General features: G+C 44.8%; 1 protein-coding gene across 1 annotated transcript in view; it reads left to right on the forward strand.

The window, feature by feature from the left end:
* The window catches only part of LOC133151521 (zinc finger protein 638-like), a 130,147-nt gene extending 109,093 nt beyond the window's left edge, over positions 1-21,054 (forward strand). The window contains exons 16-22 of the mRNA XM_061274621.1: positions 4-459; positions 542-718; positions 800-1,070; positions 1,167-1,433; positions 12,611-12,730; positions 15,714-15,835; positions 20,347-21,054. Coding sequence (XP_061130605.1) covers positions 4-459; positions 542-718; positions 800-1,070; positions 1,167-1,433; positions 12,611-12,730; positions 15,714-15,835; positions 20,347-20,388 — 1,455 coding nt within the window. The 3' untranslated portion in view covers positions 20,389-21,054. The remainder of the gene's footprint in view (positions 1-3; positions 460-541; positions 719-799; positions 1,071-1,166; positions 1,434-12,610; positions 12,731-15,713; positions 15,836-20,346) is intronic.
* Positions 21,055-24,007: the final 2,953 nt, after the last annotated feature.

The raw sequence follows: 24,007 nt of genomic DNA on the forward strand, positions 1-24,007 counted from the left end.
AAGGATACTGTAGAGGTGGACAGTGGAGCAGAAACAAATCACCCTCGAAATAAAATGGCAGGCTCTGCAAATGAAGAAGTTCATCTGGAGACAGAAGTGGGAAAGGCAGCTTACCAAATAAAAGAGTCAGGTGGAAACAAATTAGTTGATGCAGAGGTTGGTTTAAACACTCGAGAGAGTGAGAAAGTTGACAAAGAGGCAGAAAAGGAGAAGGAATTTAGGGGGAGAGGGCAAAAAATTAGGGAGCAGTGGGTCCAGAAGGACTCACAAAGGACCAAGTGGGATCGGGAGCAAGAGGAAAGAACCATAAAAGAGAGGAGGGAAATGGAGAGGAAGAACGAACATGGAGTTCCGTCCTCAGGACTATATGAGTCATGCAGGTTTGAGACATATAAAAGCAACTCAAATCTGGGTGAACAAAGAATTCCTAACAAATCAGATGCTGAATTGCCCAAGATGGTGAGCTGCATTTGTCAAAAAGCATGTTAATCCAGTAGTTATTGCTACTATTGATATTGAATGTATCCTTTTGTACAATTAGGATAGGGTTGAAGATTTTGATTCATTCCCATTGAACATGACTGAGTTTGTGACTGTGGATGAAGTTGGGGATGTGACTGATTTGAATGACTTCCCTCTTCCGCCTTCTCCTGCTGCGTCAGAGAAAACCACAGAGCAAGAGAAGTCACAAACAAAAGTCCCACAGGACACTCATGAGGTAAAGCATTCATATGTGTTCCACAAGCTACAGGAGGTATTTTCGAATTTAATTTTTTCTTTTACTTTCTACTTTTTCAAGGTCAGACCTTTGGATGTGATCGCGCAGTCTAGAGAGAAGTCTGATTATCCTATAACAGATTGTCAGCATCAGCCCATGATCATTGAAGATTCCATTACAGATTTTGGACATGAGCGTACAATTTCACCTGGGACCTCTGTCAGTGCATCATCAGATGTGATTGGCATGCTGAGTTGCAAAATTGCAAACCCATCCACAAAAACTCGGCACGAATTTTCTCCTGCCGTCCAAAAAGTAGTGCCAACTTGTCAACCAGAAATAAATGAGACAGGTAGAATATTTTAAAGATGTACTCCTAAGAATTATACTTACTGTCATATTAGTGTTGTTGTAATGTTTTTTTTATTGGATTTTTGTCTCTTCATAGAAAATATACTCTCCGCTCCCACAGAATGTATAATCATGATTGAGACTCTTCCAACACCACCTATTTCAAGTAAAACAGTCATTGATGACTCACTATCAGATCAACACACTATGAAGGTGAAAATAACTTCAGGAAATATTACTGCAGAAGAAAGGAAAGACAAAGCAACAGCTGTGGTTAAGAGCCCTTTAAATGAAGCGCAGACCGTAATGGAAAATGTGCAAACGAGAGAGGGCACATGGATGAGCTTTTCTTCTGCTGAGCCAGGTAAAGTTCCTTTTATCAGGGATGAGATTGTTTGACAGATTTCTGATTGTAGAGATGAACGCAAGTCTGATGAGAAATTCTAAGGAAACGCGGTATTTCCTTCCACTGCTATGCGAATGACTGTCAGATCTATGTCCTGCTGAGCAAAAAAGACACTTTCTAATTGAGGCTACTTTTGTTCTGTTTGGAGGAAATGAAGGCCTGGTTGGGACTGAATTTCTTGAATTTCAACTAAACTAAAATAGCAGTTTTGGTGTGTATTCCCAGTGGCCGTTGTACATGCCACCCTGTTGACTTGGGGCCCCTTGGCGTCTTATCTAAAGCCGACAGTCACAAACTTTGGTCTTTGAATTCGACCAGCTGTGAAATCCACCTTTTTCCATCTTAGACAGTTGGCTAAGGCAATCCTCTTCTTTCTTGACAGCACTTTGAAAGAGTACTACCGTTTTTGCCCGAATATAAGACGATGTTTTTTGCATTGAAATAAGACTGAAAAAGTGGGGGTCGTCTTATATTCGGGTTCTAGACATTTTACCCATTTTCACTTTTGCGCAGCGGTAAGTTAAAGGTTGCTGGTATTGACTGAGTATATTGCTGTGATCGTGTTCGTCTTCGACACAGTGAGTATATACATTTCATTGTTACTACTGCCCACTGTTGTGCCGTTTGTCCGATCGCGGTTTGCTTCGTGTGTGCGCCGTTTGATTGACAGCTCCGGCGCGCTCCTTTAAGTTTGCCTCGCATCGTACGAGTAGCCGTTACGCAGCGACACAGCGACTAACGGTCGCCAGCAAATGTATTTTGTTGTCTTGATTGATGACTTATGTTTGGTGTGTTGCTGAGAGTACCGTTTTTTTCCATGTATAATGCGCCCCCATGTATAATACGCACCCTAAAAATGGCATGTTGATGCTGGAAAAAAGCCTGTACCCATGTATAATACGCACTCAATTTTTATGAAATTTTTCTTTTTTTTTTTTAAAATGATCGTCACACACGCAAGGAGGCAATGGGTCCCATTTTTATAGTCTTTGGTATGGTCTTAACTAGGCTGGATGTAATTTTTTTTGTTGGCGTTGATTTCTCCGACTGCCCATAAAGGCACCACCGCGATCAGTGCGCACATGTGAAAAAGGCGTGCGGACGTGAAAAAGGCGGCTCTGTATTGGAGAGACGTTGAAGAGGAATAAAAACACCCTTGGAAACCAAAACTTGCCCCTCGTCGTGACTCGGAGCCGGAACAAATGTTTCGGATTTGTGTAGGGTACATTGTGACAGCAAACGAGCAGGTGATCGAGCAAGCGTCTGATACGAGAGCATTGCGGTCGTATGGAGCGTGTTTGAAGTGAACAGCAGAGACGAAAGGAACAAGGCAAAGTGTTGTGAAATAAAATATTACCTGTAATACGCATTTCATTATTTGCGGATTGAAACTGCTAATTAAACTGTGAATTGAAACTAATAGGAAGAAAACAACTCTCGCTCTTTATATAGCTGACGTGTCTTGCGCATCCGTTCTGCGCATCGGATCCATAGTGCGCATGCGCAGTCATACTGCCTCCGTATGACGTCCTGTCCGCGATGGAGATTAAAAAACAAACAATATTTGACAATAACACACCATCAAGGATTGCACCATCGCATCAAACGATGTGTCGTCAATTATGAATTTTACTAAGTGTGTTGGGCAGGATGGCTGAATGCGATGCGCGATTGACCACAAACAAGAAGAAAGGTGATTTCAAGTTTTATTTCGAGGGAGATTTGTCATGTCTCGTCCCCAGTTTTGCTATGTGTCTAGGTTGTCATAGTTTCTGTTCGCGTCGCCCCTCCCTTCCTGTGTCACCTCAATCAATGTAACGTGTTTTGTATTTAAGTCCTGTCTGCCCCTCGCTCACCGTCGGATCATTGCATGTGTTACTGTCATGATGTCTGTTTGGTTTCTGTTCCTGTCTTTGGTAATGTCACCCTGTCTTTTTTTCCACGTCTTTGCCGGTCAGTCCTGTTGTTGGTTTTGTTGTACCATGATTTTCTTAAAAAAAAAAAAAAAAAAAATGGTATTTCATTTATGGTTATTTAATAGTATTTTTTTGCCAATAATTCAGTAAAGCAATCAAAACTGAACCACGTCTTCCATCCTGTGTTCTGACCGACACCCGGGGGTGAAAAGAGCATAACCATCTGAGCCAACCCTGTACACTCCTCAGGCTCCCCAACAATAGCGGTAGCAGTTTGCATTATTTTATTGCAATGTTTTTTCTTATTCAGATTTGTTTCAAGACTACAGTTAGACTTCACTTTGATGATTAAAGTCAAAGTCAAAGTCTGCTTTATTGTCAACGTCTTCACATGCCGAGACACACAAAGAGATCGAAATTACGTTTTCTTTATCCCACGGTGACAAGACATATTACACGATAGACATACAAGTAAATGACGCAATATAAAAAACAAGAAGGCACAAACAATAAATAATAAGAGTAATAATAAATAATAAATAAACAGATAACACAACAAATAAGAGCCAGTGTGCATGCAGACAGTAAAAGTACAGGACGCTACGCAGAACGGGGAAGCGAGTTCAGGATCCTAACAGCCTGGAGTATGAAGCTGTTTGAGAGTCTGGTGGTGCGGGAGCGCAGGCTTCTGTACCTCTTCCCAGAGGGCAGAAGCTCGAACAAAGAGTGAGCGGGGTGACTCACATCACTCACAATTGTGGTCGCCTTGCGGGTGAGATGGGAAGTGTAAATGTCCTTGAAGGAGGGGAGCGAAGCAACAATAATCTTACCAGCCGTGTTCACTATGCGCTGCAGGGCCTTCAAGTTGTAGTCAGTGCAGCCGCCACCCCAAACAGCAATACAGCTGGAGAGGACGCTCTCAATGGTGCCGCGGTAAAATGTAGTCATGACGACCGGAGGAGCGCTCGCTCGCCTGAGTTTCCGCAGGAAGTACAGGCGGCGCTGGGCTTTCTTTGCCAGTGATGCGGTGTTGGTGGACCAGGAGAGATCCTTACTGATGTGCACCCCCAGGAACTTGGCGCTGCTCACTCTCTCCACCACAGCACCGTCGATGGTCAGCGGCAGGTGTTGGGTGTGACCCTTCCGGAAGTCCACAACAATCTCCTTGGTCTTGTCAACGTTCAGCAGGAGGTTGTTGTCCCTGCACCACGTGGTCAGATGGTCAACCTCCAGCCTGTATTGAGTCTCGTCTCCCTTGGTGATGAGACCCACCAGAGTCGTGTCGTCAGCAAACTTCACTATACGGTTGTCGCTGTAGGTTGCAGTGCAGTCACGCGTCAGGAGGGTGAAGAGCAGCGGACTGAGCACGCAGCCTTGGGGGGCCCCCGTGCTCAGCGTGATGCTGGCGGAGATTTTGTCGCCAACACGTACTACCTGTGGCCTCTGACAGAGGAAGTCCAGTAGCCAGTTGCAGAGGTAGGTACTGAGGCCCAGCGTGTCAAGTTTGCTGATGAGGCGTTGTGGCACAAAGGTGTTGAAGGCAGAACTGAAGTCCACAAACAGCAATCTCACATACAAGTCCCTTCTCTCCAGGTGGGTGAGGGCCGAGTGGAGGGCAGAGCAGATGGCATCCTCAGAGGACCGTTTGGCTCGGTACGCAAACTGGAAGGGGTCAATGGTGGGGGGGAGAACGGATCGGATGTGCTCCATGACAAGCCACTCAAAGCACTTCATGATGATGGGCGTAAGTGCCACGGGGCGGTAGTCATTGAAGCAGGACGGAGCGGGTTTCTTCGGCACAGGTACGATGGTGGCAGCTTTGAAACACGACGGGACGATGGCCTGCTGCAGGGAAGTGTTAAAGATGTCTGTGAAGACATCCGTCAGCTCACCAGCGCAGTCCTTCAGCGCACGACCCGGGATGTTGTCAGAGCCCGCCGCCTTATGGATGTTGATAGCGGCAAGCGCCCCGGAGAGGCACAGGGGCAGCTCGTGTGAAGGGGGAGTGGCCTTCAGCGGGCAAGTGCTGTTCTGAGCGTCGAAGCGAGCAAAGAAGCGGTTGAGGTCATTGAGCAGACGGACGTCGGCTTCACAGCTCTGCGGCGCGGGCTTGTAATCCGTGATGGTCTGAATGCCCTGCCAAAGGCTCCGTGCGTCCCTGCTGTCCTTGAAGTGGGCGGTAATTTTGCACGAGAACGCCCTCTTTGCCTCTTTGATGCCCCGGGACAGGTCAGCCCTCGCAGTCCTCAAGCCAGCCTCATCCCCCGCTCTAAAGGCTTTGTCCCTGGCCCTCAGCAGCCTGAAGACAGCACCTGTCAGCCATGGCTTCTGGTTAGCCCGAGTGACGATGGATTTTGAGAGAGTCACATCATCAATGCACTTCCTGATGTAGGAGGAAACAGAGTCAGTATACTCCTCAATGTCTGTCCGATCGTCGCAAGTGGCAGCCCTCCTAAACATGTCCCAGTCAGTAGAGCCAAAGCAGTCACGCAGTGCATCAGAGGCACCCTCAGGCCACACCCGTACCTGCTTGCGAACTGGCCTGGACGCTCTCACCATTTGTCTGTATGCGGGCAAAAGCATAACAGTGATATGGTCAGAAAGTCCAAGATGGGGGAGGGGGCGACTTTGAAAGCTCCTTTATGCGAAGAGTAGACCAGGTCCAGGAAGCTGTCGCCACGCGTAGGAAAATTAACATGCTGGTGAAACCTCGGAAAAACAGACTTCAGGTTAGCATGATTAAAATCCCCAGCGAAGATGGGGAAACCGTCAGGGTGCGCTGTCTGTTGTTCACTGACAGCCTGGTACAGTTCACTAAGAGCCGCGATCCTGTCGCCTTCGATGTTGGAAGGCGGGATGTAAACCGCGACTAGCAGAATCGCGGTAAATTCCCTTGGCAGGTAAAAAGGACGACACTTAATGATCACGAACTCCGTCAGTGGCGAGCAGTGCTTGCATACCACTACAGAGTCCCGGCACCATTCGTCACGGATGTAGACGCATATTCCACCTCCACGAGATTTCCCCCCTTGTACAATGGCCGGTCCGCCCGATAGCACGCTAGCCGCTCCAGATGTACAGCAGAGTCCGGAATGTTGACAGTCAACCAAGTCTCAGTGAACACGAGCACACATCAGTCCCGCACTGTCCGGTTTGTAGATCGCAGCAAGCGAATGTAATCCATTTTGTTGTCCAGCGATCGAACATTCGCCAGAAGAATGGAAGGCACGGCCGGGCGAGCAGGGTTGGCCGCCAGCCTGGCCCAGACGCCCCCGCGTTTGCCCCTCTTCAGCCTCCTCGCACACCGCTTTCGACGCTTCCCAACCGGGGGAGGAATAGCAGACGAGCCCGGCGACGCTTCAGGACGTAGCAGTCCGAGCTCCTTTAATGTTCCCGCATCAAAGTCCAGAACTCGACAAAACTCGTTTTGGCCGATGTCAAGCAGAACCTGCCTGCCGTACTTGTAGCACGACTCAGTACGACAAGACGAACAAAAAAAACTGCCGGACAAACACTCATTAGACGGACAAAACACCGTTTGGGCGGGACAGAGAGAGGTCGCTGCGTATGCACGCGCCGCCATCTTGAAACAAAGGTTAATGCAGTTATTGCAATTTTGTTGTTTTCTCACAGCAGATTGGTTTATTTACATTTCAAAAACCAGAAGCCATTCATTTACAAATGTGATTGCACTTTAGTTAACATATTTAAATGTTCAGATATTAAGATGTGACAGACAGTTTTTCCATGATTTGAATGAGGCAATATAATATGCTTTTTCTCTCGAATATATTGTGATAATCATTTGTTTCAGATGTAATCATTTTCTGTATAAAAATTAAATTTGGTGTTCAAAAAGTTTTTTTTCAAACTTGAGTCTTGAAAAAGAGGGGGTTGTCTTATAATCAGGGTCGTCTTATATTCGGGCCAATACGGTAATTCGTGCCCTTTGTCACATCTTGGATGAATAACTGTAATTCATTTTACTTTGGAATCAGCCAGTCCTTGATTGAGAAACTGATTGCAATTGAAAAATATAAACATATAGTAATCATATCTGAGCTAGGACCTCTTGATACTGTAGCTCCTCAACATAATCACTAAAAGTAAGTTAGTTTTTGGAGTACAGCAGCCGCCTACAGTAAGTACACAACAAAGCCAGATTTAGTCTCATCAATTAATTATCACCAATCTGACAGAGTTGGAGCTCTTATGGCCAATACGGAACTGCATGCTAATGCATGCCTACGGTAAGTACAAAATTGTGTATTAATTTTTCTACAGTGGAGAGAAATTAAAGAAATATTAACTAATGTACCGAATTAATAGTAATGTAATAAAGTCTATCGATATATGTTAAATATCCATGTGCCTTTGAATGTGAGGATAGTTATAAATAATATATAAATAATAATAGAAAATAATAATCCGATTATTAATACAGTATACAGTGGTGAATAAGTATTTGATACACTGCTGATTTTTCAGGTTTTCCCACTTACAAAGCATGTAGAAGTCTGTAATTTCATAGGTACTCTTCAACTGCGAGTGATGGAATCCAAAACAAAAATCCAGAAAATCACATTGTATGATTTTTAAATAATTTCCATTTTATTGCATGAAATAAGTATTTGATACATCATTAAATCATTAAATCTGAATCTCTCTGGGTTTGGATGAAGAAAATCCCACCTAACCTGATCGAATGCCCTTTTTGCATCAAGGCCAATTGTAACGCACATGACATTTGTCTGTATCGTGAAGAACATGTAGGTTCTCTTGATATTGTCTTGCCACAACGTTTTCCTCTTCCCGCATTCCCTAAATAAACAGTCCGTGTTGCACATGGTTGTCCTGCCTTGTTCGTGACAGGCTGGCTGCCGTGCTTCCCGCAATGACTCACAATGCTCAGAGGCACGCCTCGCACTATCAGTGTGTATTTAAACACCGTTCTCCCGTTACTTATAAACCCTCTAAGAACAGACACTGGTCTTGTCAGTCTTTGTAGCTGGGCTCTAATGAAGAAAATTAGCCTACTCGTGTTGCACATATTGGCTGCTCAGGAGGGAGATTTAAAGAGAGGTAGTGTACAGTAATGGTGCGGAAAGAAGTGCTACAGTGGTAATGTTCCGTTCAGTGGAGATCTCTTGCTGATATTAGTTCAATCAGCGACATCAAACAGGAAAAAGCTCCCAGTACAATCCAAAATATCAAGTAAAATTGCTGTCATATACAAAGCAAACGAACTACTTGATTATCATTCACTTCAGACACGTTATTGTTCACTTGTCTTGCCATATTTGCATTACTGTGCTGAGGTTTGGGGAAATACTTACAAAACTTCACTACAAGCACTTATCATCCTGCAGAAAAAAGCAATAAGGACTATTTATAAAGTCAACTACTTGGAACACACAAATCCACTTTTCATACAATCCAAACTATTGAAATTCACTAACATAGTATCTTATCAAACAGCAATCATCATATATAGGGCAAAAGCAAAACAACTACCAGAAAATATCCAAAACTTATTTTGGAATCGGGAGAGAGGTTATACGTTAGGGGGGAATCACAACTTCAAAATCTTAAACATAAGAACAACCTTAAAAAGTTTCTGTATAACTATAACCGGGGTCAAACAATGGAACAGTCCAAGTGAGGAACTCAAGCAAAGTCCAAATATCCACCAGTTTTAAAAAAATGTACAAAACTTTGCTGTTTAGTGGGTACAAGGACTAAAAAATGCCAAATGGCTACACACAACCAAAATGGAAAATAAGTCTGTCTACTTGTGTTCTTTTGTAGATTTATACGTTGAATCATTAGTTTAATGGATAAAGTGAGAAAGGTGTAGGAATCTAAAAAGCAATGCGTCCTCCTAGTCCTTTTCGACCATTCTTTGTTGTTGTTTATTTTCAGTTTGTTGGTTTATTGTTTGTTTGTTGCATGGACTTTGATATGGCACATTAAAGTGTTATTTGTTTTCCATTTCCCAAGAAGAAGATGGATGTTCTTCCGCTTATCCGGGGTCGGGTCGCGGGCAGCATCTTTAGGAGGGACTCCCAGACTTCCCTCTCCTCAGCCACTTCATTCAGCTCATCCCGGCGGATCCCAAGGCGTTCCCAGGCCAGCTGAGAGACATAGTCTCTCTAGCGCGTCCTTGGTCGTCCACAGGGTCTCCCGTGTTCCGACGCCCGGAACAGCTCCCCAGGGAAGCGTCCAGGAGGCATCCTGATGAGATGCCCGAGGCACCTCATCTGGCTCCTCTCAACGTGGAGGAGCAGCAGCTCTACCCCAAGTCTCTCCCGGATGACCAAATTTCTCACCCTATCTCTAAGGTAGAGCCCAGACACCCTGCGGCGGAAACTCGTCTCGGCCGCTTGTATCCAGGATCTCGTTCTTTCGGTCACGACCCATAGCTCGTGACCATAGGTGACGGTAGGAGCGGAGATCGACTGGTAAATTGAGAGATTTGCCTTTTGGCTCAGCTCTCTCTTCACCACGACGGACCGGTACAGAGTCCGCATTACTGCCGACGTTGCACGAATCCGCCTGTCGATCTTGCGCTCCAATCTGCCCTCACTCGTGAACAAGACCCCAAGATACTTGAACTCCTCCACTTGGGGCAAGATGTCATCCCTGATCCGGAGAGGGCATTCCACCCTTTTCCGACCGAGGACCATGGACTCGGATTTGGAGGTGCTGAACCTCATCCCGACCGTCCCCAAACCGGACACCCTCAACGCCTCGGGTGCGCCTAGAAATTTTGTCCATGAAAGTTATAATCAGAATCTGTGACAAAGGGCAGCCTTGACCGAGTCCAACCCTCACTGGGAACGAATCCGACCTGCTGCCGGAAATGCAGACCAAACTCAATGATATAGGGACCGAAGCACCCTTATCAGTTGGCTCGGCACCCCGTACTCCCGAAGCACCCTCCACACGGACTGGTTAAGCGAACTCCCATGCCCCCTCGAGGATCCTGCCGAGGGTATAGAGATGGCCCACTGTTCCACGGCCTGGACGAAAACCACACTGCTCCTCCTGAATCCAAGGTTCGACCTCCCGACGGCCCCTCCTTCCAGCACCCCTGAATAGACCTCATCAGAGAGGCTGTGGAGTGTGATCTCTCTGTAGTTGGAACACACCCTCCGGGTACTACTTCTTAAAGAAGGGAACCACTGCCAATCCAGAGGCACCGTCCCCGATGTCGATGCAATGTTGCAGAGGCGTGTAAGCCAGGACAGCCCCACAACATCCAGAGTCTTTAAGAACTCCAGGCGGATCTCACCCACCCCTGAAGCCTTGCCCCCGAGGAGTTTTTTTTAACTGCCTCAGTGACTTCGACCCCAGAGATTGGAGAGTCCACCTCCGAGTCTCCAGGCCCTGCTTCCACAATGGAAGGGCGTGTCGGTGGAATTGGGGAGGTCTTCGAAGTATTCTCCCCAGCGACTCACGATGTCCTTAGTCGAGGTCAGCAGCACGCCATCTCCACTGTAAACAGTATCGACGGTGCACTGCTTACCCCTCCTGAGACGCCAGATGGTGGACCAGAATTTCCTCAAAGCCGTCCGAAAGTCATTCTCCATGGCCTTGCCAAACTCCTCCTACGCCCGGATTTTTGCCTCAGCAACCGCCAAAGCCGCGTTCCGCTTGGCCATCCGGTACCTGCTGGCTACCTCCGGAGTCCCACAGGCCAAAATGGCCCATTAGGACCCCTTCTTCTGCTTGACGACATCCCTTACCACCAGTGTCCACCAGCGGGTTCGGGGATATCCACCACGACCGGCATCAACCACCTTACGGCCACAACTCCGGTCGGCTGCCTCAACAAAGGAGGCACGGAACATGGTCCACTCAGACTCAATGTCCCCTGCCTCCTCCGGGACGTGGAAAAAGCTCTGCCGGATGTGGGAGTTGAAGCTCTTCCTGACGGGATTATGCCAGACGTTCCTCACAGTACGTTTGGGTCTGCCAGGTCGACCCGGGATCTTCCCCCACCATCGGAGCCACCAGGTGGTGATCAGTCGACAGCTCCGCCCCTCTCTTCACCCGAGTGTCCAAAACAAGCGGCCGCAAATCCGATGACACGACTACAAAGTCGATCATTGAACTGCGGCCTAGGGTGTCCTGGTGCCGAGTGCACACATGGACACCCTTATGTTTGAACATGGTGTTCATTATTGACAATCCGTGTCGAGCACAGAACTCCAACAACAGAACACCGCTCGGGTTCAGATCGGGGAGGCCATTCCTTCCAACCACACCCTTCCAGGTCACGTGAGCATTGAAGTCACCCAGTAGAACAATGGAGTCCCCAGAAGGAGCGCTCTCCAGCAATTCATCTAAGGACTCCAAAAAGGGTGGGTACTCTGAGCTGCTGTTCGGTGCATCGGCACAAACAACTGTCAGGACCCATCCCCTCACCCGTAGGTGGAGGGAGGCTACCCTCTCGTTCACCGCGGTGAACCCCAATCTGCAGGCGCCCAGCCAGGAGGCATTGAGTATACCCACACCTGCTCGACTCCTCTCACCGTGGGCAACTCCAAAGTGGAAGAGAGTCCAGCCCCTCTCGAGAGGACTTGTACCAGAACCCAAACTGTGTGTGGAGGCAAGTACGACTATATCTAGTCGGAACATTTCTGCCTCACACACCAGCTCGGCTCCTTTCCAGCCAGATAGGTGGCATTCCATGTCCCAAGAGCCAGCTTCTGCAGCCGGGGATCGGACCGCCTAGGTCCCCGCCCTTGGCCGACGCCCAGCTCACTATGCACTTGACCTCTTTGGGCCCTCCCACAGGGGGTGAGCCCATGGGCAGGGGGACCCACGTTACCTTTTCGGGCTGCACCCGGCCGGGTCCCGTGAGCGAAGGCCCGGCCACCAGATGCACGCCTTCAAGCCCCACCTCCAGGCCTGGCTCCAGAGGAGGGCAAAAGTGACTCACGTCCGGGCAAGGGAAAACCAAGTCCATATATTTTATTCGTCATAAGGGTTTTGGGGGTTTTATTTGTTTTATTTTTTTCTCTTTTTATGTTTTAAATATGTTTGAAATAAAGATATCAATCAATCAAACTAGCTCGCTAACCGGCTCGTTAGTTTCCTTATCTTTTCCTCTTCTCGTATTTCCTAAATAAACAGTCCGAAGTCATTGATTTTTCATGAAAACCTAAGATTGCTTGTTCTGTTCTTGTTCTGTATTATCTTATGTTCACATAGGGAGACACATGATGTCTGACATTCCAAAAGTCACTGAAAAGAAGAGTGAGGATAAGCCAAGAACAGAAACTCCCATGGCCACAGACAAAACTGTCCATTTTGATCCGAGCATACCAGTTGGTAAGACGTCTTTTGAAATGTATGAACATTGAATGACTGAATCAAAAAGTTGTACTGTAACTATGTTTTTTGTATTATTACAAACATTGGATGATACACAGTATACACACCATAAGGAAATTGTATTGGGTAATTTGTTGTGTGTTGTGTCAAAAAGGTGCTTTTAACTGATTTGTTTATACTGAAATGTTTTTTGTTGTGCAGTCTTTTTAAGTGGTTAATATTTGATAACATAATTGATTAAATTCCTCTCCCCAATTATATTGTAATTTAAAGATTTAGGACAGGGGTGGCCAACCAGTCAGAGACTAAGAGCCACATTTTTTACTGTCATCGCAAAGAGCCACATCTTACACATGAGCACACATGAACACCCCCCCCACACACACACACACACACATATGTGTGACATTATTATGTCACGCACCAACATGATAATGACAAATGGACTCCTACAGTATTAAAGCCACAGACCAAAGACCACATTTTCAACAATGAACATTGTGTGTATTGTCTCACACAGACAAACTCTCAGTTCAACAAATTCCACAGACAAAAACAATGAGTTTTTTCACTCATTATGTGTGTCGGGACAGACCATTCGTTTTACTTTGTCGTTTTCAGGAGACAAGATTTCAATAACATCACTGAGGCATTTTTTAACGAACTCCACTTAATTGTATGGCCTTTTAGCCCGTGCAATGTTCTAAGCCAGTTGAAACAATGCAAGTGTGACAGTCTCTGAGTGCTTCGTAATTTTTTGGAAAAGCTGTACCTACTTTTCTGCCTGACTTTTCAAAGTGTCCAAACTTGTGCTTGCGAAATTCAGTCCCTTTTGAAAAGTCCTTATCGGTATTGGCATGAAGTGAGCTGAAGTGGCGCTGACCATTTGAAGCTTTTAAATGCGCTAATGACATCCGACATATCAAGGCAGAATGGCTTGCCATAGCGTTCAACAAAAAACAACTTTAAATCTGTTAAAAACGTCCTGTGTTCATCGTCATATATTCGTTTAGCTGTGCATTTTGTCCTTGCCATTATGGCCAGGTTGACCACCCCTGGGTTAGCGCCTTGTCAGCTTTTCTAGACCTAATGGGCCCCCGTAGTCACAGTTGCCATTCATTAAAAACCCAGCAAAACCAATCGCTCTGCCCTGTGTTCATCGTCATATATTCGTTTAGCTGTGCATTTTTCCTTGCCATTTGGAGAGCGAAATTGACACTCCTCAAATGGGTTTGTCCCTCCTCCTTTGCGGGATTTCACTTCACACGCATGCGCGTTTGACCAAAATACCATATTGAACTCAAGCGAAGCAAATACACACGAAAAATACCGTTTTTTTTCGTGTATAGTGCGCCCCCATGTATAATACGCACCCTAAAAATGGCATGCTGATGCTGGAAAAAAGCCTGTACCCATGTATAATACGCACCCAATTTTTATGAATTTTTTTTTTATGAATTTTTTTTTTTTTTTTTTTAAGTCCCAATGATCGTCACACACGCAGGGAGGCAATGGGTCCCATTTTTATAGTCTTTGGTATGGTCTTAACTAGGCTGGATGTAATTTTTTTTGTTGGCGTTGATTTCTCCGACTGCCCATAAACGCACCACCGGTCGGCGGCGCGCTACGGTTGAGCGTTCTCTCTCGCGCTCTCTCTCTCGCTCTCTCTCGCTCTCGCTCTCTCTCGCTCTCGCACACACGCGCACACACGCACACACACACGCAAACCGGATATCATGCGGAGGCCGCCATTACAGATGCGCAGAACGGATGCGCAAGACACGTCAGCTATATAAAGAGCGAGAGTTCAGTTCTCTACCTAAATCCGTATTACAGGTAATATTTTATTTCACAACACTTTGCCTTGTTCCTTTCTTCTCTGCTGTTCACTTCAAACACGCTCCATGCGACCGCAATGCTCTCGTATCAGACAAGGCTTGCTCGATCACCTGCTCGTTTGCTGTCCCGTGCGCGCACGGAGCGCGGTGGTGCGTTTACGGGCAGTCGGAGAAATCAACGCCAACAAAAAAAAATACATCCAGCCTAGTTAAGACCATACCAAAGACTATAAAAATGGGACCCATTGCCTCCCTGCGTGTGTGACGATCATTGGGACTTAAAAAAAAAATAAAAAAAAATAAAAAAATTTTTGTGTACCCATGTATAATGCGCACCCCAGATTTTAGGACAATAAATTAGTCAAATTTTGCGCACTATACACGGAAAAAAACGGTAAACACAAATGTTGATATGAACGTAAAAGAGCTGCATGAAACCAGCCAAAGAGCCGCATGCGGCTCGCGAGCCGCGGGTTGGCCACCCCTGATTTAGGAAATACAAGATTCTGTCAGTGAGAATATGCACTTCCAATTTGCATGAATTTGTATCATTTACATAAACTGGCATTGGTGTCAGGTGTTGACTGAAATGGAATTTTATTTTTATGGAGTCAGGGATTATCTGCACTTATATTGTGGAGAGGTTCATAAATCCAAAAGAAAAACGTTGTCCCGGTCTGACAAGTAGCAGGTTTTAGATTTAGCATGCAACAGGTTTTGTTGACTACCCTTTGGTGTGCAGAGTCAGGAAGTTTATCTAGCACCTGTTGTTGTGTTTATTTTTTTTATTTTTTTAATACTAGAAGAACCTCGCCCCTTCCACGAGAGCCCCGGCGAGATGTTGAATTGTCCTATTGCATGCGGGGTTCAAGATTTTAACAGCGCACATATGACCTTCTCTCTCTCTCTCTCTCTCTCTCTCTCTCTCTCTCTCTCTCTCTCTCTCTCTCTCTCTCTCTCTCTCTCTCTCTCTCTCTCTCTCTCTCTCTCTGTCTCTCTGTCTCTCTGTCTCTCTGTCTCTGTCTCTGTCTCTGTCTCTGTCTCTGTCTCTGTCTCTGTCTCTGTCTCTGTCTCTGTCTCTCTGTCTCTGTCTCTCTCTCTCTGTCTCTCTCTCTGTCTCTCTCTCTGTCTCTGTCTCTCAGGTATGGAATTCTTGGTTCCTAAAACAGGCTTCTTCTGCAAAGCGTGTAACCGTTTTTTCAGTGGAAGTAAAGACTCACAGATCACCCATTGCAAAAGCTTCAAGCACTTTGAAAACGTGCAAGTATGAAAGAACATTTATTACTTTCTAAATGTATGTATCTATTTATGTATCTGTATGTACTGTATATGTGTGTGTACAATACACTCTATGCACGATTATTAGGCAAGTGTATATTTTGACCATATGATAGTTTTTACTCATATTTTCCAACTCCATGCTGTATAAGCTTGAAAGCTTACTTGATGCAAGTATATGAAGTGATCAGCCATAAAATGCCCCAAAAAAGTAAAAAAAAAACATATATAAATCGCTCCGGAGTATAAGTCGCATTTTGGGGGGCCAATTTATTCGACAAAATCCATCACCAAGAACAGTCATGAACGAGCAACAACAGGCTAAACGATAGGTATGCTAACGTGACATAAACACAAACGAAGAGCTGAGAACGGCCCTGTCGTAACATTCAGAGTTATTTAAAAAAAACTATTACATAAATAACACGTTTATAAAACCATCTGTGTCACTCCAATTCATTAAATCCACTGACGGCGCTTGCACTTCAAAATATTCCACAGGCCCATATAACGATATATAAATTAGAAATCAAATAACTATTATATAAGCAATAATATTATCAAACCATCTGTGTACTCTAAATCATTAAATCCATCGATCAAATTCCTCGTCCTTTGTCAACAACGCCGCGCGTGAGCCCTGACGTCTACCTCGTCGTTCTTCCACAGATCTAGTATATAACTATATTGTAGCCTTAACAAAGTACAAGGAAAGACGTGGGTTTGGTAAACGGCTCTTTATTTAACAAAACAAACTTCCAGGCGTGTGGCGGCGTGGACTTCCAGCCACGGAGGTTGTTAGGGTGTTGCTCACTCAAACGTATTTTGCAAGAACCACACTGGAGACAAGTTAGTCGTTTTAGACACCTGCAGGTGGAGAGTTCATTCGTCGCTGTGCTTACAGCGATGGTCGAATGAGATCTGACTCAGGCCTCATCAGGTGCATATTTATTGAGAGAAACAGAGTGGGGTTGAAAGTGGGGGTGTGGGTGGACAGGATGGGGTGAAGCCCCTGGCCTGCTGATTAAAGCATAGCAGGGGGTCGTTTACGACGTTGTGTAAACAAAGCAACTTTGATTGCTTCCTCTGCTAGTCAATCAGTTGAAAAGATCTTAGCACTTTGTTCTACTTTTAAGGCAAGACAAGCTAGGTAAATTATTACAGGTTACATTCCAACATAATCATACGATGAAGATATTCTGTAAACCCTAACAGAGGTGGAAGAAAGATCCATAGAATAGGACCGGGCATGCGTAAAAGCCATGACCGAGCCCCATCCACCGTCCCCGGACAGCCACCCGAGCGCCGGCCCCCGACTTCAATCTACGGAAGTGAAAGAGAGCTCCGAAGAGTAGGACCGGGCGTGGGTAAAAGCCATAATAGTTTTTCAAATCTTCTGTGTCACTCCAAATCCTTAAATCCTTCAAACTCTTCGCCCGCCATGTCACTTAGAAACAAAGCCGCTAATGATGCCGGTAGTACGTGGGGCCCTTCGTCATCTTCGTCATCCCGTGATCCATCTTTGTCCTTTATGTAAACAACCGCCACGCCGCGTTGCACTGCTGAAGTCACTTGAAATTCAAATTACAGTAATCCCTTGCTACATCGCGGTTCGTTTATTGGCGTTTACCTTTTTTTTGGGGGGGGGGGAGGAATTTCGCTCCTTATTATAAGTCGCCCTCTACCCAAACTATGAAAAAAAACGTGACTTATAGTCCAAAAATGACGGTAAAGGTGGCAAAAAATGCTGAGAAAAGCTCATCAAACACCTATTTGGAACATCCCACATGTGATCAGGCTAATTGGGAAGAGGTGGGTACCATGATTGGGTATAAAAGGAGCCTCCCGAAACATGCTCAGTCATTCACAAGCAAGTATGGGGCGAGGTTCACCACTTTGTCTACAACTGCGTGAGAAAATAGTTGAACAGTTTAAGAACAACATTTCTCAAAGCAAAATTGAAAGGAATTCAGGGATTTCAACATCTACGGCCCATAATGTCATCAAAAGGTTCAGAAAATCTGGTGAAATCACTGCACGTAAGTGCCACGGCCGGAAACCAAGACTAAATGGGTGTGACCTTCGATCCCTCAGACGACCCTGCCTTAAAAACAGACATGAGTGTATAAAGGATATCACCAAATAAGCTCAGGAAAACTTCAGAAAACCACTGTCAGTAAATACAGTTCGTCACTACCAGGGCTGTGGACTCGGTCGGATTTTTGCCTCTCGACCACGAGTCCGAGTCAGAGTCCGGCTGTCCATTTTTTCTGTTAATTCATGTGACTGCTTAGTCTTTATTCAAGGCTAATTTAGATCAAAATCTAAATAATTACAACAGTTTTGTGATGGCTTTCTGGTTTATTAAACATATAAACAAAATACAATAAACAGATACTTACAAGTTTCAATTCAACGACTTGAGTTTGTTCTTAGGAACAAAATCGCCTCAACCAAGTCAGCCTTCATTGGGCCGCGCTGATCAGACATGATGAACCTGAGCCCGGAAAACAGGCGCTCTACGCTGACTTGGCTGATTGGCATTGCTGTTAGTGTCCGAGTCGCTGCCTTGAGGCCGGACGGATAACGATCAGCTGTAACAAATGGGCTCTCTTTCATTCGACCAAGTGCCAACATTGCCCCAATGTCTTCATCTATGTCGGTTGGCGAGGTGGCGGCCGACAAACGCTGGCGGCGCTCAATGCTGTTAAGTTCTTTTTCAAACTCATCCTCCTCCGTCGATGTGGAGCAATCAACCTCGGCCTCCATCGACAGCTCTTCCAGGTGCTGGTGGGTACGAGACCGGATTCGCCTCACAACGGCCCATTCCACATAGCTGGTCTCACATTGTACAACTTTCCCATCATTTTTGCCGATACTCTTTTATCACGCATCACCCCTGTCACTTTTCTCCACACGTTCCACCTTGCTTTGATGCGCTTCTTCACCTCTTTTCCACACTCACCGTTGCTCTGGACTGTTGACTCTTAAGTACTTCTGTATCTCTACTCCCTGTAGCCTGTAGGACAATACTCAATTGCATGCATCAAAGTACTCCACTGACATGGCCAAGGTAAGAAAAGCTGAAACCCGACCACCACTAAACAAGAGACACAAGTTGAAACGCCAAGACTGGGCCAGGAAATATCCAAATGTTTTATGGGCGGATGAGAAGAGAGTGACTCTTGACAGACCAGATGGGTAGGCCCGTTGCTGGATCAGTGTCGGGCTCAGAACTCCATTTCGACTCAGACACCAGCAAGGTGGAGGTGGAGTACTGGTATGGGCTGGTATTATTAAGGATGAGCTTATCGGGTTGAAGATGGACTCCAACTCAACTCCCAAACTTACTGCCAGTTTTTAGAAGACAATTTCTCCAATTAGTGGTACAGGAAAGATTCTGCATATTTCAAGAAGATAATGATTTTCATGGAGCACAATGCTCCGGCGCATGCATCAAAATACTCCACTGCATGGCTAACCAATAAAGGCCTTGGAGATAAAAGAATGATGACATGGCCCCCTTCCTCACCTGACCTAAACCCTAATGAGAACTTGCGGGCCCTTCTCAAATGGAAGATTTACAGTAGAGGAATACAGTCCACCTCTCTGAACCGTGTCTGGGAGGCTGTGGTTGCTGCAGCACGGAAAGTTGATTGTCAGCAGATGAAGAAACTAACAGAATCCATGAATGGAAGCCTTGTGGCTGTTTTTGAAAAGAAGGCTGGTTATGTTGGTCACTGATTTTTTTTCCTCCTTTATTTTTTTTTTAAATGTCAGTTCGTAAATTTTGAGTTGTTTGATTATTATTCTCACTTAAACAGATGAAAATAAACAAGTGATGTGGGAACATGGTCGTTTTTCATTTAGTCGCATCATACTTCTGTACACTAATAGTATCCCAATAATTGTGCACACACAAATTTTCTCCTTGAAAAGCCCAAACCTCAGTTTTACTTTATGAATTAATCAAATTGAAGTTAATTAACATTTTGGATTGACTGCGGTCACTGTAGTTGTTCAAACATAAAATTAATCCTCAAAAATACAACTTCCTAATAATTGTGCACACGGTGTAGAGTAAAGGAAAATTACTTTTTGGTAATGTTGCTTGATTATGTTGCCAAAAATGTCTATGTGCACATGAAAGTTTATATGACATTATTTTATACTACATGGAACATTGTAAGTCTCAAGAATTAAACCACAGGTAAGTCAACCGCATCAAAATGATAAGGGTTCTCATGTTCACTGACGAGTTGATTTGGATAAAAAGAAAATCAGGGGCTGCATCCGTATTCATGATGAGCACTGTGTAAATAAAGCCATGAGCCATTTGGAAGCTTAAGATCAGGGGATGCTTTGAGAATAATTGTCAATTTTTGTCTATGTGAAGCCCTTTGAGACTGCTTGTGATTTAGGGCTATACAAATAAACTTGACTTGAAACTTGACATGATGACTATCTAATTCAATTGTTTTGTTCATTCTTTTGCAGAAATACTTGATGACAAAAAGAACAAAAGGTCAATTGTATTGAAAGCTGCTTGAATGACATGTCATTCTTTTAATTTGAGTTCATTTTTCTTTGTTGTCTTGGGAAACAAAGGCACTCCAAAATGCTTAACCCCCAGTCCACAGCTTCTGTAAATGTTTCATGTTTCACTCAACAGATAACAGTTGTCAACGCATCATGTGACTTTCAGAAGATTAACCCATTTTGAATGGACAAATAAAATAAAATGTATTATTACAAAACAAATTGGCGGGGGTAAATTAAGATAAATGATTTCAGGAAAACATTGTTGCCAAAACAGCAGTTGCTTTGGTAATGGTGTGCTCTGATTTTACACCTTTGCAGAACATATGGTCTGGGTATGAAGGAAAATGGTTGCCTTAACGGAATTCCAAGCTCCTCTATACCTGCATGATTTGTGTTCATTTATGTTTCTGTGAAGTTGAGTTGTCTAGTTGATTGTAATTTGAAATAGATATAAGTAGACTTGTTCGATTTATTGTTTCTTTGTACTGTCTTGGTTTGACTGAAATGCACACTGATTCCTGATCAAGGAACATAGTGAAACTAACATTAAGAGGCAAGAAATAACACATGCAAAATGAACTATCATTTTTTCAGCTTTTTCAATATATTGTACTAATGTACCTTGCAACCAATTGTACTGTGCATTAAAGAAACTTTAGTGAACAGTTTGTTGGTCTTGGGTTTATTGCACTAGTTCAGGTTCATTTGTTAAATTTTTTGAACAGTTGTATTTTTTGCTATTATCATTCTCACTTATTTTTTCAAGATTTCCAACCATCCATCCTCTTCCGCTTATCAGCCACTTCGTCTAGCTCATTCCGGGGAATCCCAAGGCGTTCCCAGGCCAGCTGAGAGACATAGTCTCTCCAGCGCGTCCTGGGCTTTCCATAGGTTCTGAGGTAGCAGTTCTAATATCCATTGGTAGGGCATTCCAAAGCTCTGGAGCCCGAATAGAAAATGCTCTAGACCAGGGGTGGGCAAACTTTTTGACTCGCGGGCCGAACTGGGTTCTAAATTTGGACCGGCGGGCCGGACAAGGAGCAGATGGACGTAGGCGTTGTGTGAAGTCATATAAGCGACCTGTAAAGGTCATTGCATAAAAGATCTTGGCCTTTAGTAGGTAGTAAAGCATGGATATTCCAAACAATTTTTTTTGAAAACAAATGCATTTATTAACAGCATTAAAAAAATAATTCACTAAAAAACTGCTATCAGTGATTCTCATAAAATACGACACTGTTATTATGAAGAACAATCTCCATCACTTCAGTGCCTGCAGGTCAGATTAATGCAGTGCTTCTCAAATAGTGGGGCGCCCCCCTTGGGGGGCGCCGTGCTATACCTGGGGGGGCGCGTGTGACCCTGGGGAACAGGCTTTTTTTTTGCAGTACTAGAATAAAGTGTAATTGCGCATCTTCCCAGCAGGGAGCAGTGGCGCTCTCATTGTTACTTCTGTGACGTTTGCGACAGTGCAACATTTTACGACTTACAAGACAAGTTAGGATAGTCACGGTGGGGAGGGGGGGCGCGAATAGTTTTCTTCTTGCTAGGGGGGGGGCGTAACAGAAAATAATTGAGAAGCACTGGATTAATGAAAGATGTTTATCTTATGAGATCACATCAAACGGCAAACATTCTGACCAAATATATCATCTTGAAGAATCGGTGAAAGCATACATCCAAATAAAGTAATCAAAACAGCAACACGGTGAGGGGTATCTGAAAATCAGAGCAGAGTTTTAACTCGCAAACACCTGGTAACAGAGGTGAGGAAACGGGAAACACCTCCTTAAAGTAAGCCTTAAGAACTTTACAGGTTAAGATTAGTCGCAAATAGGTGGTGCATCAATGTCCTTGAGCATCCAGCATTGTTTGAAAATGAGAATGGTCGCTAGTTTCAATCCCTGCTATGTGTACAAATCATATTCAAAATGCATTTTTTTACAATAAACTTGAGAGCCTCCCGTTCATTTTCAGTGGGAACAGTGTTGTTGGTCTCCCTTTTTTGCTAGTGCGTCATAGTCTGGAGTAAAATTTGTTGTGGCAATTCTTAGGCGAGATCCGAGGTGTTGGTCCGTTTACCTTGATCTGTGACGGGTTGATGTTGATGTGGCTGAACGTCACGTCGCGTACGTCGAGCCAAATTGTCCACTCTTTTTTAACATTCGGCACTCACTTCTTTTTTTCGGGCCACTCATTTTAATGGAAGGATTCCAGGGGAAGGTTTGTGGGTGGCTTTAGCGCAAAACTGCATCTGAAAGCTCAGCGCGCGAATTATAAGAATGCTGTCGTCAAAACCCACGCTCTAAATTCGGGACTGATACGAATAGAGCGAGAGTGCGCCAAGTCCGTACTACGGAGTACGTACACGCACTTGTGAGTGTGCACCGAGCTTTCTGACACGGCTTCCGGTAGTAAATGCGCAGGCGAGCGCTTCGCCATCTACTGGGAAAACGCAGTCATTGCAGGCAAAATGACCAAAAAAAAAACGTTTAATACAATTTGTTCAGGGTTGGCGGGCCGGATTAAACGGTCCCGTGGGCCGGATGTGGCCCGCGGGCCGTAGTTTGCCCACCCCTGCTCTAGACCCTGCAGACATTTTCTTGGCCCTCGGTGTCGCTAAAAGACTAGAGTTTTGCGAACGAAGGTTACGAGACGGAACATAACAACGAGATATGAAGGCGCTAAGGCATGCAGTGATTTATAGGTTAATAGAAGAACCTTGAAGTCACATCTTAAATGGACCGGGAGCCAATGTAAGTTGGCTAATATTGGGGTAATGTGATCAAATTTTCTTGTCCGTGAGAGCAGCCTTGCAGCAGCATGTTGTACTAACTGTAGACCTTTGATGCGGGATTTAGGAAGACCAGAGAATAATACATTACAGTAGGCCAAGCGAGACGTGCCGAACGCATGAATAATAGTTTCCGCATCACCGGTCGAGAGGATTGGACGAATCTTTGCAATATTACGAAGGTGAAAAAATGCAATTCTGGTTATGTTTTTAATGTGCTTTTGAAAGGAGAGCGTTTGGTCAAATATTACCCCGAGATTAGTTACAGTATCGCTCTGAGTGATAGTGGTTTCCTTAAATAAGTGTTGATAACGAGTTGGACCAATTATCAACATCTCAGTTTTATCTGGGTTAAGACGAAGGAAGTAGAGAGACATCCATTGCTTGATCTCCGCAAGGCACGCCTCAAGATTACAACAATCCCGCGGATCTGTCATTGATAACGGCATATATAATTGGGTGTCATCCGCCTAGCATTGAAAACTAATATTACATTTACGTATTATGTCCCCAAACGGAATCATATAAATATTAAATAGAATTGGTCCGAGTACCGATCCCTGTGGGACACCACACGTAACATTATAGAGCTCAGAGGACGTATTGCCATGGACCACTCGGTGCGTCCTGTCTGATAGATAGGAATGGAACCAGCCTAGTGCTGACCCTGAAATACCAACACAACTTTTAAGACGCCCTAATAAAATATCGAAGTCTACAGTGTCGAAGGCAGCACTAAGATCGAGTAGTAACTGTACAGATGAAATGTTTGAATCCATAGCCATGAGGAGATCGTTAGTCACTTTAGCAAGTTGTTGGAAT

Source organism: Syngnathus typhle, linkage group LG3 (genome assembly GCF_033458585.1).
Source record: "Syngnathus typhle isolate RoL2023-S1 ecotype Sweden linkage group LG3, RoL_Styp_1.0, whole genome shotgun sequence".
Classification (NCBI taxonomy): Eukaryota; Metazoa; Chordata; class Actinopteri; order Syngnathiformes; family Syngnathidae; genus Syngnathus; species Syngnathus typhle.